At 41.5% G+C, this 16,476-nt stretch overlaps 4 protein-coding genes across 4 annotated transcripts; 3 read left to right on the top strand and 1 right to left on the bottom strand.

Moving 5' to 3' along the window:
- The first annotated feature begins 2,622 nt into the window (after window positions 1-2,622).
- On the top strand, window positions 2,623-5,116 carry BDR25DRAFT_339150 (peptidase M49, dipeptidyl-peptidase III). Its single transcript, XM_033693349.1, has 7 exons — window positions 2,623-2,744; window positions 2,798-2,999; window positions 3,049-3,841; window positions 3,978-4,424; window positions 4,472-4,545; window positions 4,600-4,623; window positions 4,672-5,116. Exons 1-7 carry the CDS (start codon window positions 2,635-2,637, stop codon window positions 5,056-5,058), a joined length of 2,037 nt encoding a protein of 678 aa, XP_033553970.1. The 5' UTR covers window positions 2,623-2,634; the 3' UTR covers window positions 5,059-5,116.
- Window positions 5,087-6,271, bottom strand: BDR25DRAFT_204411 (uncharacterized protein; the record flags this gene model as incomplete). Its single annotated transcript, XM_033684438.1, has 1 exon — window positions 5,087-6,271. A coding segment is annotated over one exon (1,185 nt), but the record flags the coding sequence as incomplete, so codon positions are not given.
- A 3,809-nt stretch (window positions 6,272-10,080) lies between these two features.
- Window positions 10,081-13,594, top strand: BDR25DRAFT_251712 (TPR-like protein). The gene is made up of 6 exons (XM_033686138.1): window positions 10,081-10,228; window positions 10,284-11,329; window positions 11,444-12,008; window positions 12,063-12,395; window positions 12,440-13,096; window positions 13,165-13,594. The coding sequence occupies exons 1-6, from the start codon at window positions 10,209-10,211 to the stop codon at window positions 13,397-13,399; spliced, it is 2,856 nt and encodes a 951-aa protein (XP_033553968.1). The 5' UTR covers window positions 10,081-10,208; the 3' UTR covers window positions 13,400-13,594.
- Window positions 13,595-13,938: 344 nt separating this feature from the next.
- BDR25DRAFT_309424 (uncharacterized protein) lies at window positions 13,939-14,283 on the top strand (the record flags this gene model as incomplete). Its single annotated transcript, XM_033691088.1, has 1 exon — window positions 13,939-14,283. One exon carries the CDS (start codon window positions 13,939-13,941, stop codon window positions 14,281-14,283), a length of 345 nt encoding a protein of 114 aa, XP_033553967.1.
- Window positions 14,284-16,476: the final 2,193 nt, after the last annotated feature.

The raw sequence follows: 16,476 nt of genomic DNA, 5'->3' as shown, positions 1-16,476 counted from the left end.
ATAAAGTATAAAAATATATATAGTATAAATAGTAAGCTAATTAGCTAAGCTATTTTTTAAAAAAAAGCCTTAAGTTTAAAAGTAGTAAAAGTAAATTTACTTAAAATAAAATAAAGTAATAAGTATTATATAAAATACTAACTTACTAATAAAAAAAAAGCCTTTTAAAAGTTACTACTACTAAGCTTTAATCTACTAATTTAATATACTTATACTATAAAAGTAGTACTAATTAAATAAAAGTTTAAGCTTTATAAACTTTTAAAGCTAGTAATAAGCATTTACTAGCATAACTATTTTTATCTTTTAATTAAATTATATAAAATATAGTTACTACTTTATTTTTTTAAGTGTCTTAAGAAACTAGTAAAGGCAGCTAATAGTAGTATAAGCAGAGATTCTAACATAAATCTATATAATGTATTATAAGTACGCGTTAATACATGCATAGATTTCTACGCTATATAGTTTTAGCTTACTATAGCTATTAATAAACTAGATAAAGTTTAGGCTAGAAATAATATACTCTTTATAGTGTTACTATAAGTTATGCTTACAGCACTCTACTACCTTATAGTTTATTATATAATAGATATAAAATAACTAGTCCTATATAATAATATAGCTATGTTAATAAAAGTGTGTATAAAAATACTTTTACTTATACTTATTAATAATACTTTTTTTAGCTTTTAACTAATAAGTTATTATATAAGCTTATTTACTTACTAGCTTTATTTAACACTTTATACTTTTTTATATAATTTAAGCTTAAATTAAAGTTATATAAGCATATATTTTCTAATTTAGAAGCCTTTATTATATAGTATATAAAGTATATTTAAATTTTTAAGCCTAACTTTAAAGAATAGCACTTAAATTTAATTCTTAACTTTATTTTTAACTTTAGTAAAAAAGTATTACTTTATATTTTATATTTAAAACTACTACTTAATTATATAAAAAGTAATATAAACTTAAAACTTTTTAAAAAAGTAAGTAGCTATTTATGTGTATATAACACTTTTATAGAAAAGCCTAAGTAGATAAAGTTAGCATAGTTTAAAGTTAATCTTAGAACGTTCTTCTATATTGCTACTATATTAGTAAGCACTTGTACAATGTAACTATTTAAAAGACACTTACTAGGCATTATAAAATTAACATGTATAAATGTGTATAAAATAATTATAAAGTTATAAGTAGCTAAAGGCTATAATTATATATAAAGTAAAGAATTTTTAAATTAGTAATTAGTTTTTTCCCTTCACTAGCTAACAGTCCGCCGTAGACTCAGATCGGCAAAACAAAAAGCCGAGCAACACGAGTAGAGCAGAAAAAGGATCGATAAATAAATACAATCAATAATCATCCCATACATCATATCCAAACCCATCATTCATCTCAGGAAGCCTAGAAACAGTGCTTCAATCTGACAGCATTAAAAACCTGTCTTTTACTACACTTCTTGCTAAAACAGAAGGTCCTTAGCACTATCGCAGCTGACAACAAATCCTGCCTTTAACTACTACTACTCTACTACTATATCTGCCTATTAGGTGATAGGATTGCTTAAGAGCTTAGGCGCTTAATCAGAGCGCATACGTAGGGTAGTCGGTGAGGGCTTAGATTAATAGCGGGTTATAGGCAGCTTAGTAGCTAGGCAAGGCTAGCAAGTTAACAATTAAGAATAAGACGTGCCTACATCTCCTGTTAGTTGTAGTACCTAAGCTTGTTTAACTTAGCTTATTTTACAATAGCAAGCGCTGTGGCTATTAAAATTAATAATGTTGAGCCTTCTCTAGCTTCGCTGCGCGAACTGCTTGTCCTAAGAGATATGTGAAGGTGTCACAGTTATGTTACGGCTATCCAACCCTAGAGTACTCAGACGTTAGATAGCTGTAACGTAGTCGTGACACATACTTATAGTAATAAAAAAATAATAAAAATAGTAGTAAAGATAAGAATTTAAGTAAGCTACTACATCTTTTTTTATATAGTAATTATCTAAGGTAATTTAGAAAATTCAACCTATTGCACTACAGAAACATGTTAATAGTAACAAAGAAAACCTCCTCTAATATAGTAGAGCACTCTACCCTCTAGCTATTAACTATTACTCTTAAAGGTCTATTTTAAACATAATACAATTAAACTTTTAAGTGTTACTTTCTGTAAGTAATTGTTTATAAAGTGCCTACCATCATATAGTCACTGTAAGGACAGAGCTCTGTACCACTGCGCTAATACAACTAAAAAGGTGCGAATAATCAACCAACGGTTGATATCTGCGTACAGAATAGTATATATACCCGTCGCACGTAAGCGCTATCTCGGCCTTACAGTTACATGCTTATAATAGTAGTCAACTGTTCCAGCAGTAACACCCTGTTGAGCACGCTGTATTAATACTATATAGCTGTAAAGCAAATCTCCTAGTGTAGCAAACAGAATATAGCGTAAGAAATAGGGGATATAGCACTTTGTAAGGAGTGGGATTCCTAATAGAGATTAGCAGGGTTACCCTGCGCTAGTCTCAAATGGTACTGCCCCACCTTTAACAAATATCATATCGCCTGTCTTGCGCTGCCCCTCTCCTCCCTCATTACACAACTCTTCGCTCGATCGTGAGCAATGACAGACATAATGAGGGTATCATCAGCACCAATCCATGCCCTCAGTATTGGAAAAGCCTTTAGCAGTCTCTCCCCCCGAGAAAAACTTTACGCCCATTATTTGTCACGGTATGTGCCAAGAATGAAGGCCTCAGACGAGAAATAATAACAGCTACATTAAGAGCAGCCTGGCATGGAACAAGAATCATTCTCCGACAGGTCTCTCCCGAATCAATTGGGATTTTTGACTTCATACTTGAAGTCTTCGCGAGCTGTTCTGGCAATTGGGATTCTCTCGTGGAAGAAGCCTCCATAAGTTCAGGGGACCTGGATACATTTCTGGAATACGCTGCCACATTTCTTTCTAATATCGGGAATTACTACGTTAGTCGTTTTTCTATTTTAACTTGAGACGGTCTAAATGCATGTACAGGGGTCTGGAGATCAAAAATTCGTTCCTTCCATCCCTGGAACGTCTTTGCAGAAGCTTGCACAGAGATCTGCAAGTCTTCGTGCATTATACAATGAAATATATCAGAGAATAAACATCGTACCACCCTACGGATTAGGGTTCCCAAGTGATCGTGCTCAGAGCGCCTATTATCCTGGGGATTCCATCCTTAGCCAAGAGGAGATTAGTCTCGTGTCCCGAATTCTAGAGGAGCGTTCGATACGACCTGAAAATACTCGAATCCGAAAGACGGATGGCGTTGAAGGCCCGACATATGAGATTCTTCAGGCATCCGTGGACCAAGATCCTCAGTGGTTGGAGTTCTCCTCGCCTGATCTTAACGGCACGATCAAGATCCTACCAGGCGATCATTCCAAGGAACTTGCAAGCGTCTGCGCTTGCATGTCGGAGGCTATTAAATACACGACGAACAACAAACAGAAACTTTACTTGTCTCAGTATATCCAAAGCTTCCAAACAGGGAGTCTAGAGACGTATCGAGAGTCTCAGCGGACATGGATCCAGGACAAGAGCCCTCGTGTGGAGAACATATTCGGCTTTGTGGAACCGTACAGAGACCCTTTTGGCATTCGAGCGGAATTCGAAGGCCTTGTGGGTATTACAGATCTTGAGGAAACAATATCATTGATGAAGCTTGTTGAACATTCCGCCACATTCATTCGACGACTGCCCTGGGCAAGAGGGGCGGACAACGACGGGAAAGGGCCATTTGAGAAAACACTTTTTGAGCCTCCGGACTTCACAAGTATCCATGGTAAAGTGCAGAAGCTCACGTCGGGCCTTATCTAACCTTTGCGCAGCTCTAGCATACTGTTCAAGTATCATATTTCCTGGGATTAATTTGCCAAATGTAAGATGACAACTCATCGCATTTCCTATTTATGTTAAAGGTGACCAGTACAATGACATCCGCGAACAATGCGGCTTCAAAAACGTCATAATCGCGAACCGAATGAGCGCCGAAAGCAGCAAAACCCAACCCTGTCCGTTCATCCATGTCTTAGAATTAGAATCTTTCCAAAGGAACAAATACCCTGCCTACTATTGGTGGGTTGTTCTTCACGAACTGTTAGGCCATGGCACTGGAAAGATGATGGTCGAGGAGTCCGTTGGCAAGTTCAACTTCGACAGGGACAATCCGCCTATAGACCCCCTCACCGGGAAGCCAATAGTGTCCTGGTACAAGCCGGGACAAACGTGGACGGGACAATTCGGAGATTTAGCGACGACTGTTGATGAATGTAGAGCTGAGCTTGTTGGTGCTTATTTGATGGATGACACCGAGCTACTAGGGTTGTTTGGGTACAATGAGGGCTCAGAAATCACTGCTGATGATCGTATGTTATTCTACCAAGGTGTTTTCAGCTTGCCTAAAAGGCTACAGTCACGTACAACCTCTATCAACAACTCGGCGTCGATGGCCTCCGTGGTTTAGCTGACTTTAACGTCGAAAACAAGGTTGGTGTCAAGTTTCGGTCTGCGAGGCGTCAACGCTGACCTCTACAACGCCAGAAATGGGGACAGGCCCACAGTAGGGCAAGATACCCTTCATAACCCTTACATTCCGAGATCTAACTGTCATAGGCTCATTTTTCCATCCTAAAGTGCCTCCTAGCCGATGGTAGAGGTTGCGTAACAGTTCAGTGCGACTCACAAACGGATCAACTCATTGTTCAGGTGGACCGTTCAAAGATTAAATCTCATGGGAAACCTGCTCTTGGCCAGATGCTGCTCAGATTGCATATGTATCGCTGCACTGCCGACGCTCAGTCATGCCGCGATTATTACGAAGAGCTTTCTCGGGTACACGACCAGTATCTAGTGTGGAGAGATATAGTTCTTGCGAAGAAACAGCCGAAATGGGTTTTCGTCCAAGCCAATACCTTCCTTCGTGGAGAGGAAGTTATTTTGAAGGAGTACGAACCAACACCAAGAGGCGTGATTCAGAGCTGGGCGGAACGAAAGGTGTAAGGTCTCATAGACCTTTTGCTTGAAGACCGATCTGAATAATCTGAAGTACAACTTGGATGAAGGCGAGTGTTATCCCTAGCCCTCCGATAATGAGTACTGCCCAGAATGTAAACCAATTCGCTGAATTTCTCTTATCGTTCCAAATTTCTTTCCAAGTACGAGGTCGTTTGGTGGAGAGAAACCTCGCCAATATCGCTATCCTACTCCTGTGAATAGGGAAGTCTGAGGCTAGGATGTACCTATCCTTTTCGCTGGGCCGATTGGGAGCATGAGAGCTGCTCTTGGTACAAATGTCCAACAGACTATTGTCTCGACCTTCTTCAGGCAGCCCTTCGAATGGTTGCGGCTTTAGCGTGCGAAAAAGCTTCCGAGATGCTTTGTTCTGCCCGAAAAGGAGACGATATGTCGCCAAAATTTCCCCGAGTAGATGATCTACATCTTCGGATGTCGCCCAATGTAAGCTATCGGCGGTAGGAGGAGCTGCACAAGAGTGAATTGTTGTCTTCAACACTCGTTGTTCCTGGCTAAGACAATGAATTCCGCAGAACGACGGATATCGAAAGAGATAGAGGGTGTTCGAACGCTCATTGAACTCCAGGTGACACGCAAGGCTGTCTGTCCAATTGATACTGATGCGGCCCACCGTAACGAGTAAATGGGCATTGAATGAAGCTGATTCAATGCTATATAGCTCCGTTAGAATCTTCCTATCCTCTTCCGAGTTTAGAGCACTAAAATTTCGGCATGGCAACATCACGCCAAATCCCAAGAGGAACTCATGCAAAGTTTTCCTCGATGCCGTTCGGCTTTGCTGTAATGATAGGTGTGCTTGACCTCTATGTTCATTGGTCTCATCAGCAATCGCTAGTTGATTGGTAGGGCATGAGCCTGTATCTGGCCGATATAGCATAGTCTGCCATCCAATTATTGCAAAAATTAGGTCTTTTGCATTGCGTGAATCTGTGTCGTCCTTAAGCCTTAACAAGTCCAGTGCGAGGAGGTTGGCAATGATCGTGTCGATGCTTGAATCCGGCTTCACAGCTTCGATCCATACGCCTCGCCACACGGCATTGAATATAGCTATCCAGGAATTATTCCCTTCAGTTTGAGCCTCTGATAAGACCGAATATATGTCCTCAGGCTGCTTCTCGATCTCCTGCCGAACCCACCAGTTGTACCATGAAACGTGCTCGGGTATTTCTGTAACAGCATCATCGAGTAACACAGTTGGCAGGATCGATGCAGTTTCAGGACTTCGAGAAGTTGAGCCTAATACCTGTGGTTAGAGCCAGCTGGGCTAAGGCGTCAACATCCAATACATACATGCAGAAAGATCTCCCCAACTCCGAATTTTTTCTGGGGAGCCGCGGCACGACAGCGTTCTTGAGTGGGAACTACTTGAGCCGCGTGTGTGGCCCTTTTCTGACGGTCCCGACATCTGGATAGGAAAAGATGTTGAACTATCTCGAAATTAGGAGAACGCTAGGTTGAGATTTCTAAGGAATAGTGGCATCTCCCACGGTGACTGAGGAAGCTTAGCTCTTAAGGTATTCAGCATAGGACAAGATAACGGACAGGTGAAACAGGAGTAGTTCTAGCCAGGGTTGAAATGAGGCGGTGGTGACTTTGTATTTGTCTTATAGGCGCGAAAAGCTCGAACAGAACGTCAAATGCCTATCAGGAGTATCGCCCAAGCTGTGAAACTGTTTCACTGCTTTTATCGGTTCTATATCTGACACATGAAAGCATCCCAAGGCTTAGTTCGATCAGAACGGGATTAAGCGCCCACAAACATCGCCTGGGCGACTCACTACACAGTGGCCGGCAGCTACCTTGGTGAACTGGTGGAACCGCTACGCGCCCGCACCCTTGCCCAACTCGGCTTACCATATCTTGGCACCTGACGCCCAGCCTCGCCTGGCGCACGGATTTGGCCCAGCATCGTCACACAGAAATGAAGCTCTAGAGCTTAATATAATTAGAATTATTACAAGATTTTGTAGAGTAGGCAATAGAGTATAGAAAATAAAATTACATTATTATCTAGTTGTAATACCTTATAGAAAGGGTAATCTTCTGCCCTTAATAATTTATTAGCTAAGGCTTTATAATAAGCTCTATAATTAATTCTTTTTACTCTTTTTATTCTAAGGACTAAGAGAATGTTAGTTCCTTTTTTTTTTAGCTTATTTTACATATTAGATGTTCTTTTAAAGCTACACAGCTGCTAATTTATCTTACTTGTTGTTATCCTTCTTCTACTACTTCTAAGCTTGCTCTTAAAGTTAGATCTCTTTTATAGTAGCCTTTATATAATTTTTTTTCTTTAAAACCTACTGCTTCTCTGCTTTCTTTAAAGCTTTATACTTTACTTTATTTTACTTTTAAAGTTTTTTTTAAGCTTAATAATCTCTTGCTTACTATACCTTATTTAGGCTTTAAAAAATTACTCTACTATTAAAATTAAAAAGTAGTTTAAGTTAAAAAGCTTTACTTTTTTACTAGTGCTTTTTCTTATTAACTAGAGCTTTTTTAAGGCCCTAAACCTTAGGTTTTAGCAGTATATTTTAAGTAAAGAGTAAGTAGATTATTTAAGAAAGCTAGTAAGCTTTAAAGTTATAAATATTATTAACTACTTATTAAAAAAGCCTTTTAATTTAGCTTTAATATTTAGCTGTCTCTACTAACTTTAAGCTTTTACTAGAGAAAGGTTTTTTAGCCTTAGTGTTTAAAAATTAATCTAAGATAACTTTAAGTTTAAAAAGGTAAAAGCTATAGCTTTTAAAAACTAAGAGAATTATTTTTAGCCTAAAAGATTACTTCTATGTAGTGTTAAATATGTAAAAGATTTTTTTTAAAATAGTAAAAATAGCTTAAGATTTTTCTATAAACTTTACTACTTTCTTTATATAAGCTAACATAAGAGGCCTAAACATGTAGACATTAAAAGGCTAAAGCATATAAGTAGAATAAAGTAGATAGATAGCTAGAAAGATTTTATAGTTATTATAGTATTAAATAAACTTTATAGTTACATAAGATCTATAGCTATTAAGTATTAAAAGTTAATATTATTTTTATGCTTTTACTATAGTTTTTTTATTAAGAATTATTTTAAGCTATTAAAGCTTAAAGATATTATTTATCTATTTACTAAGTAATAAGGTAAAGAAGGCTTTATAAATAGCAAAATTAAAGTCCTAGAGCTAGTTATCTTAAATGTTACATAATATAGCTTAGTAGATAAGGTTAGGGGAGAGAGACAATTTATTTGCGTATATACACACTATAGTTATAATCTACTTATAATTGCTATCTTAAATAATCTGCTTAATCCCCCCTTTCTTATATATCTAGCAGGAAAAGACGCACTTTACTTTTAATAGTAACGTACTTTACAGGCAAGTTGCTTACACACTTAAGTTGCTTACTTTTACTAAGACCCTACTAAACTACTTTTTTTATACTAATGCATTTCTAACAACACTACTTAGATGTGCTAAAAGAATATACTTAAGCTATATGCGTAAAGATTTTTCTTTTAAATAGTATTTATAGCTAATATAGCTAATTCTTTACGCGCTAAGTATAATCTAGGCTATATTAACATAAACTAGCCTAGTATGTTTATAAAGTGTTATTTAAAGCTTAAAGTAAAGTTTTAAGTGTAAGTATAGTTAATAAATATTTAGCTTATAATAAAGCCTATTTTACTAAAGTTATATGTATTATTATTCTAGATACTATACTTAGCTTTAATATTCTTTATAAAGCTAAACCTGCTTTAAATTACTCTAGAACTCTTATAAAAAGCTCTTTTATAGTTATACTATGCTTAAACATTACTTTAAGCTCTAGATAACACTTTTTAAACATACTAAGCTAGTTTATGCTAACATAGCCTAGATTATGCTTAGCGTGTAAAGAATTAGCTATATTAGCTATAAATGCTAACTATTAGAAATACATTAGTGTAAAAAAAGTAGTTTAGTAGGGTCTTAGTAAAAGTAAGCAACTTAGGTGTGTAAGCAACTTGCCTGTAAAGTACGTTACTTTAACTAGGAAGCTCTTCTTATCTATATTATACATATCTTCTAGCTATACATTATACTGCTTAATCTTACGCTTTAAAGGCTTAAAATATAATGTGTATTTAAATGCTAAATTAGCTCTTTTTTATTTTATTTATACTAGTAGTTTACTTTAATACAAGCTTAATATTATAACACTTAATAAACTAATTAGCCTAAGCTTTTCTTACTGTTCCTCTATTTATTTTACTAGTAAAATTACATAGTATGTTTCTTATAAAAAGTATACCTTACTTATAGAGTTTGTTAATGTATTTTATAAGCTCCTGCTTTTGCTAGTTATTTAAAAGTTGCTAATTCTTATATTACTCTACATAGAAGCTCTAGACCTTGCAATACCTTTGCAACAGTGTTAATTAATTAACACTATATTTTCTTACTGTCTTTTCTAGATTAACTTTTTTGCTAGGCTTTAAGGATTTTAATAATACAATTGCTCTTAAAATCAGATCTATATTAGTGGAGTTAGTATTATGTGGCAATTTTAAAGTTCCCGGCAAAAGTGTGCGTCTGTCAGATATGCGCACCTACTGTCAAGACAGGAGGAACGTTTGACGAAAGCTGCTACATAGTACGAGCAATAAGCTCGAACAGTATGTTGCCGCAAATTGCAGCATTTTGCAGCATTTTGCAGCATGTTGCAGCAAATTGCAGCATGTTACAGCATTTTGCAGCAAATTGCAGCATGTTGCAAGCTGGTCGCGCATAGGGCTAGTGCGCGAGGGACTCGGATCGGAAAAACAAAAGCCGAGCAACACGAGTAGAGCAGAAAAAGGATCGATAGATCAACACAATCAATCAATCATCCCATACATCATATCCAAACCCATCATTCATCTCAGGAAGCCCAGAAACAGTGCTTCAATCTGACAGCGTCAGGTGAGGCTGGGCGTCAGGTGCCAAGATACGGTAGCGGTACGATAAGCGAATGGCCAAGTGGGACACGCCGTAACCTCCTAGGCATTTGCTGTGCCGCTTTCTTTCAGTTTCGTGTCATTTCAGAGGTCTCACCCTCCCGCAAGATTTTTGCGTATATTTGGATCTCGTTTAACCTTAGCGATGAGTAGGAACAATAGCGAGTACGGTTTGTTGTATCCGGATAGCGTAGCATCTTCTCTAACAAAGCTACACAAGAGAGAAGCCTCCCCGGAGTCCACTGTGGCACCGAGCAATCGATCGATACAGGGAAGAGCTCGACGAAAACGACGATTACCAGTCAATTACAGAGATAGGATCCCTTGAGGAGCTTCTTGACTCCACAAAATCAATTGAACCCTTGCTCCCGAGCGAGCGAAATGCTCTCAGCTCTATGCAACGCATTGGGCCGACTTTGAAGTTTGTAGATGACTTCTCAGCTGTTATTGCTGTTTGTTTTGGAGCTGATCCAAAACTCACAGCCTTCGTATGGGGGAGCATTCGACTGGTGCTAAGTCTAGCTTCTTCGGCGGGAGATACTCTCAAGGATGTTCTAGAAATGTTGGAGGACCTCAGCCTTACACTGCCTCGATTCAGGGCGTATGAAACTAACCTCCCCATGGACCGGGCCCTCGAAGCTGCGCTGGTCGATGTATACACGGAAGTGATATGTTTCTACGCACGCTGTATCCGCTTCTTTCGCACCCACCCTCATGTTCTGTTGCGACGCAATGCGTGGCAAGATTTTCGCAACGACTTTTCTCGGACAGTCCGCCGAATCCGTCGCCTTTCTGCTACGGTCGAAAGAGAGGCTGAATCTGCACGTATGATGCATTTAAATGACCGGGGGAAATATGATGATGTCCTTAGTCTCATGGAGACATTAAAGGAGGCCAAGATCAGACAAGTTGAGGCAGCCCAATACTACTACATACCCTCTGAGGCTAGCCCTAGATTTTGGGGGCGGGAAGACGCTTTGGAGGCTATCCAAGATGCCCTAAAACCTGATGAGAAGCCATTCCTCCTGAAGACGTTCGCTCTATATGGTATGGGTGGAGTGGGAAAGACACAGATTGCCTTGCAATATGCACTCCGTAACCGCGACTGTTATCAAGCTATCCTGTGGGTTACAGCCGACAATGCCATCAACATGGGACAAAGCTTTCGAGAAATCGCAAAACTTCTTGGACTGATCGAGACTGAGGAAGAACTGCAGGATACCGTCGGTGCGACACGAAAGGTCAAGAACTGGCTGACGGATACAAGTAAGTAGAATCTATCTGCCTCCGACATAGAAAAGGGAACCTCAATTCAACCCCATTGGAGTTATATCACACCACAAAGCACAATCCGGCACTCTAGTTAACTCTCTATGCTAGACTGTCCTTGGCTTGTAATCTTTGACAACGCAGACGACTTAGAAGTGCTCCGTCATGTCTGGCCCGCGAACGGTCAAGGATCCATACTTCTTACGACACGAAACGCCAGCGCAACTCACAGCCCTGCTTGTGCGGGCATGCAGGTCCAACCGTTTGACGATGCAGATGGATCCCAAGTCCTGCTCAAACTGGTAGGACTCGATGTTAGTCTACCCGAAAACCAAAAACTAGCAGCCCCCATCGCTAGAGTGCTTGGAGGTTTACCTCTAGCTCTCAACCAGATCGGCGGATTCATCGTCCAAAGGAAATTGCCCCTTCAAGACTTCCTCCCCTTGTATGAGCGCAATTCAGCGAAGATCGATGCGCGGAAGATGGGAATTGGCGACCGTGAGCACACCTTGAGCACCGTATGGAATATGTCCATGAGCAAGGCGTCTGGGGATTCCCGCATGCTCCTGAATATTTTGCCGTATTTTCAACCAGACGAGATCGATGAAGCCATATTCCACCAGGGGGCAAGGTTGCTCAATGATGTCGAGTTTAACTTTTTGGGGGATAAAATGGAGTATGCATCGCATCACTGACTAGTAATATTGCCAAAAGCTAACTTTTGACTCAGTTTAGGAGATGCCGAAGAGGTCCTGCTGAAAACAGGTCTAATTGATAAGAATCCAACGAACGCCGTTCTGCGCATCCACCGGCTTATCCAAGCAGCCACCGTCCGTACCCAGAACGACACAGATCGAGAAAGGTACTTCAATGCAGTTGTGTGCATACTGAGCTGGGGCTTTCCTGACACTTGGAGTGAAGACGTTGGTCATCAATTCCAAGCATGGGCAAACTGCGAAAAGTGTCTACCGCACGTCCGACATCTAGTTGCTACGCGAGAGAAATACAAAATAGATATTAGCGACTCCCAGAGTTATGGCGAATTGCTTTTGCGATGTAGCTGGTAAGTAGCCCAACCCTTGGCTGAAGCCCACTTAAATATGCTAGGTATATGTACGAACGTGAATGCTATGACATCGCCAATTCCATGATACAAGCGGCTCTCGACACCTTCAAAGACAGGACCACCCTTGCATTTGCTAGCGCAATCGACCTCTCCGGTCTCATTAATCTCGACATAAGCCACCCAAACAAAGCACTAGCTCCATTTAGAGAAGCGCTCGAAGTGCGAAAACAACGACTTGGATCAACAGACCCCCTAATCGCATCTAGTCTGAATAACATCGCACTCGCCTACACAGAGCTCGTTGACCTCGACAAAGCCTACGCCACTCATTCTGAAGCCATTACCATCCGGCTTAATGCGCAGAGCGATCGAATCGGGAATTCATACAGCAATATGTCGAGCTTACTGCTCCGGATGAAGAAACCCGATGATGCAGAGGAAATTCTCAAGCGCTGTCCCTCGCTGCAAGATTTCACCGACGAGACATTTTTGAAAACAAGAAACCCGCGCTTCTCGGGAGACATGGTGCTGCTTTCTCGGATTCGCGTTCAGCAAGGGAGGCTGGATGAGGCGTTTCGGCTGGCATCGAAGGCGCTGGCGTTCCGGCAGCGCATGTGTGGGAATCGGCTTAAGACGTGCGATTCTTTGTATGATGTGGCAGGGTTGATGCATAGGCAGGGGAGTTCGGCTTCGGCTATGTAAGTGTGATTCTCCTAGCATGAGCAGCTGGGAATAGGTTCCATTTCACTAGCTAACAATGTGATAGAGGACTGCTAGGCCAGCTTGTAGATATTTCGAGTTCGATCCCTGAAGGCCAGGGCCAGCTTGCTCGGGCTTACTTCAAGCTCGCCGTGATTCACAAAGAAAGAGACAGGAGTGAGCAAAGCCGCACTTACAGGCAGAAAGCGGAAGCAATACGAGCAGATATACGACCAGATCTTTGCAATGCTCCGTTTGACGAGACCGAGTTCATGAAACTATGTCTTTGGATGTTATGGTAATACGATGAGGTCTGGATACCCTCAAAAGATGGCGTTATGGATTCAAGCAAGTCATCATCGATGGGAGTTGTTGCAGAGAAGCCCAATACGCTAGATAAATACGGTCTCGGCTGTTCGTTCGATGGATAAGAGGTCGAGAGGATCGGAAGAGCCATTGCATAGCCACTAACCCTCCCTAATGTCCCTAATGTCCCTAATGTCCCTAATTCTATAGATAATTGTATAGGAGTGGAAAAAATCGGGAGATTTTATCTAGGACGCCTTTTGATGCGAGGTGCGCAGCTTCTAGGGAGCCGAGAGTTCCATATGTGCGCCAAGGCTTGTAGGCACATTTATTATCCTGCGCGATGTATAATGGACAATACTAGCTATAGACAGCCCAGTCCGCTTTGTACGCAAGGATTTTGATTTCATGCCGCGCGCGGGCTCATTCCAGTCGCATTTTAGAACCTGAGAATTACCAATAACCGGGCCCCAGCTTGCGGCTCCCATTGGAAGTTCTTTCCTGCTACTACGCGTTCTCAACGCCCTTCCATCACATGTGCAGTCAGCCTTTGAGAGCGGCTACGACTGCCGTCAGTATCAATACCTACGACAAGAATGGCGAGACACCTATCCACCACGTAGTCGCAGCCAACATTGCGGAACTTGTGCGATTGCTCCTCGCAAAAGGCGCCAACTCGTCTCAGCGCCCCAAGGCCGAACAATCCAGACCAGACAACACCGCCATAGAGGGTGCGGCGATATTTAACCAAACGAGTGCATTCAAGCCCCTCCTCAACAGTGGCACACCCGTCTCAAGCGGTGCTTTAGAGGCTTTTACCTCGCAAGGAAACCTAGACGCTGTTACAATCTTTCTAAACAGCAGCGTAGGCGACCTCTAGCGACAAGAGGCAGTTACAAAAGCTCTACAGACGATGCGCGATCAGTCAATAATCACGCTAGTGCGATTCAATGGTACCAAAAATTCGTTCCCTACACAAACTTGGTACTTACACCGATTCCAGATACACCTTTACCGACCCCTCCGTTATCGTCTTATTGTGGTGGAAAAAATTATGCCTAAAATCGGCTTCTCGAATACCCAAGGGCGGCATCTACTCTAACACTACTTCTCTCGGAACCCTCGCCCACTCCAGAGAGAGCGTATTGAGTGGTTCAAGCAAGAGTACGACCAGAAACTTAGCCAATCCACTACTTCTGATGGCAACTGCAAATTAAAAGGAGCAGAGCCTTTGCTTAGGGTGAGCTACTGATGGAAAAATTTGTCGAAATATAGTCTAAGGTCCCTGAGTATGCTGGACAGAACCCCCTAGGTCCTCGCCTCCCTGGGTAGGCATGTTTAAGAAATAATATAGCTTGAAAGGGCACACAGGGCTATGGCGAGGTTAGCTTAGAACCAGACTTGTCAACAAGCAAGTCAAGTTTATTGTCAGGGAGTAGCGCTATGCTTATTTAAGACGCGTTAAGCCTATACAAGAAGGTTACTAACCCAAGTAGATAATCAATCAAGTCAAGTTGGACTTTGAAAAACGCCACAAACTTGCTTGTTGACAAGTCTGCTTAGTACCCGGCAGCGCTTACCCTGAGATGGATCTACTACACACCATCCGTTGTCCATTTTTCGCTCCGTACATCTACAATATGGACGACACTAGGCTCTACCGGCGCTGAGCGATCTACAAAGGGGTTGCTGCTACCTCTCTACTAGGCGCCAAGAATGACAAAGCCTATGTCTTAATGGCGTTGGTAGCAACGGCACGGGCACTGGCAAGCTTCCCCTGTAAGTTATTGGAAAGTCAAAGATGCCCTATGCCCCTTCGTAAGGTCAATATTAATACCCTGGAACTCCAAAAGAGGGAATTCGCCAAGGTCTGAATGACTGCTGATATCATGGCAGACTGGCTGGGGGCATTTTATGAGCATGTTAGCGAGCTGGAAATAACATTACTGATAGATATTTTTAGACCTTACATTGCCGCGTATTACCTTGCACCTCTACCCTCTAATTTACGCCCTGAGTTCTTACTGAAGAACAGCACCCTGGATACCAGCATATGTTATCAGGGGTGATCAAAATTTCAATCACTGCTATAGGGAGCTTTGGCTACGCTTCTTAATCGATTGCTATGAGAAGGAGTAGGGTCCAGTTAAAAAGTGACCTTAGACGTCGCTCTTCAATAGGCATCCTAACCTTGGTGAGATCGGGTTTCTGCGGGTACTATTCACCACTGCTCGTCAGAGCCAACTCTTGTCGACCGAAATGACCCGCTGGATGTGATTCCAGAATCGATCGATCTCATAGAGCTGCTTCAGTTATGCCAAAAAGTCTCGAAAGTCGCTGACGATACTGGAGAACCCAAGGTTTTCATACATCCTGAAGGCGAGGACGACGAGCCCGAGGAGCCTGTGGATCTACAGGAGATAATCGACTACCATGAGGGCAATACAGGTATTGAAGTGGACCCACTGGAAGTTGATGAGCCTCCTCCATCGCCAACTCATGCTATGAAGGCTCTATTCACTGCCCACTACTGGGTGGAGCACAAGGACGACCCGACAATCGATGATACAACTCCCTGAAATTGCAACCGAAGTTTCCGATGCCCTCCTCGCAGTTGTTAAAGCAGGCGGCAGCGTTAATGTAGATCTGACAGAAGTTGCCGGACTTCCCTGCGGAATCGGTGGCCTTGTGCTATTTGAAGGCGGCGGCGTCTTGTTCTAATTGCGAAGAGGATGCAGACGGTACGTCAATCCTGCCTTTACAGTTCGCGTTGCATGCCTCTGCTAAGACAAGTGACGGGTTAGCAGTGATGAAAAGGCTAGAGGCCGTATTTGCATTGACGAGAATGCCGCGCCGCCTCCTTTGGCGGTGTAAAACTCGCCATAGTGTTTAGTGCTGTTCGGCATCAGAGTTGACCCTGTAGGAAGCCGGACAATTGTATATAAATAGCCATCACCACTGTCTCCTTGTCTACTAACCCTTCTACTCGTATTTTTTTTAGTAAGCAGTAAAAGCACTGTCTAAGAGTGATTGATAAATGGTACTGCCCTAACTTAGTTTAGCGCCCTAGATA

The sequence above is a fragment of the Lindgomyces ingoldianus genome, assembly GCF_010093535.1.
Source record: "Lindgomyces ingoldianus strain ATCC 200398 unplaced genomic scaffold BDR25scaffold_2, whole genome shotgun sequence".
Classification (NCBI taxonomy): domain Eukaryota; kingdom Fungi; phylum Ascomycota; class Dothideomycetes; order Pleosporales; family Lindgomycetaceae; genus Lindgomyces; species Lindgomyces ingoldianus.
This window is presented reverse-complemented; position numbering and strand designations above follow the sequence as displayed.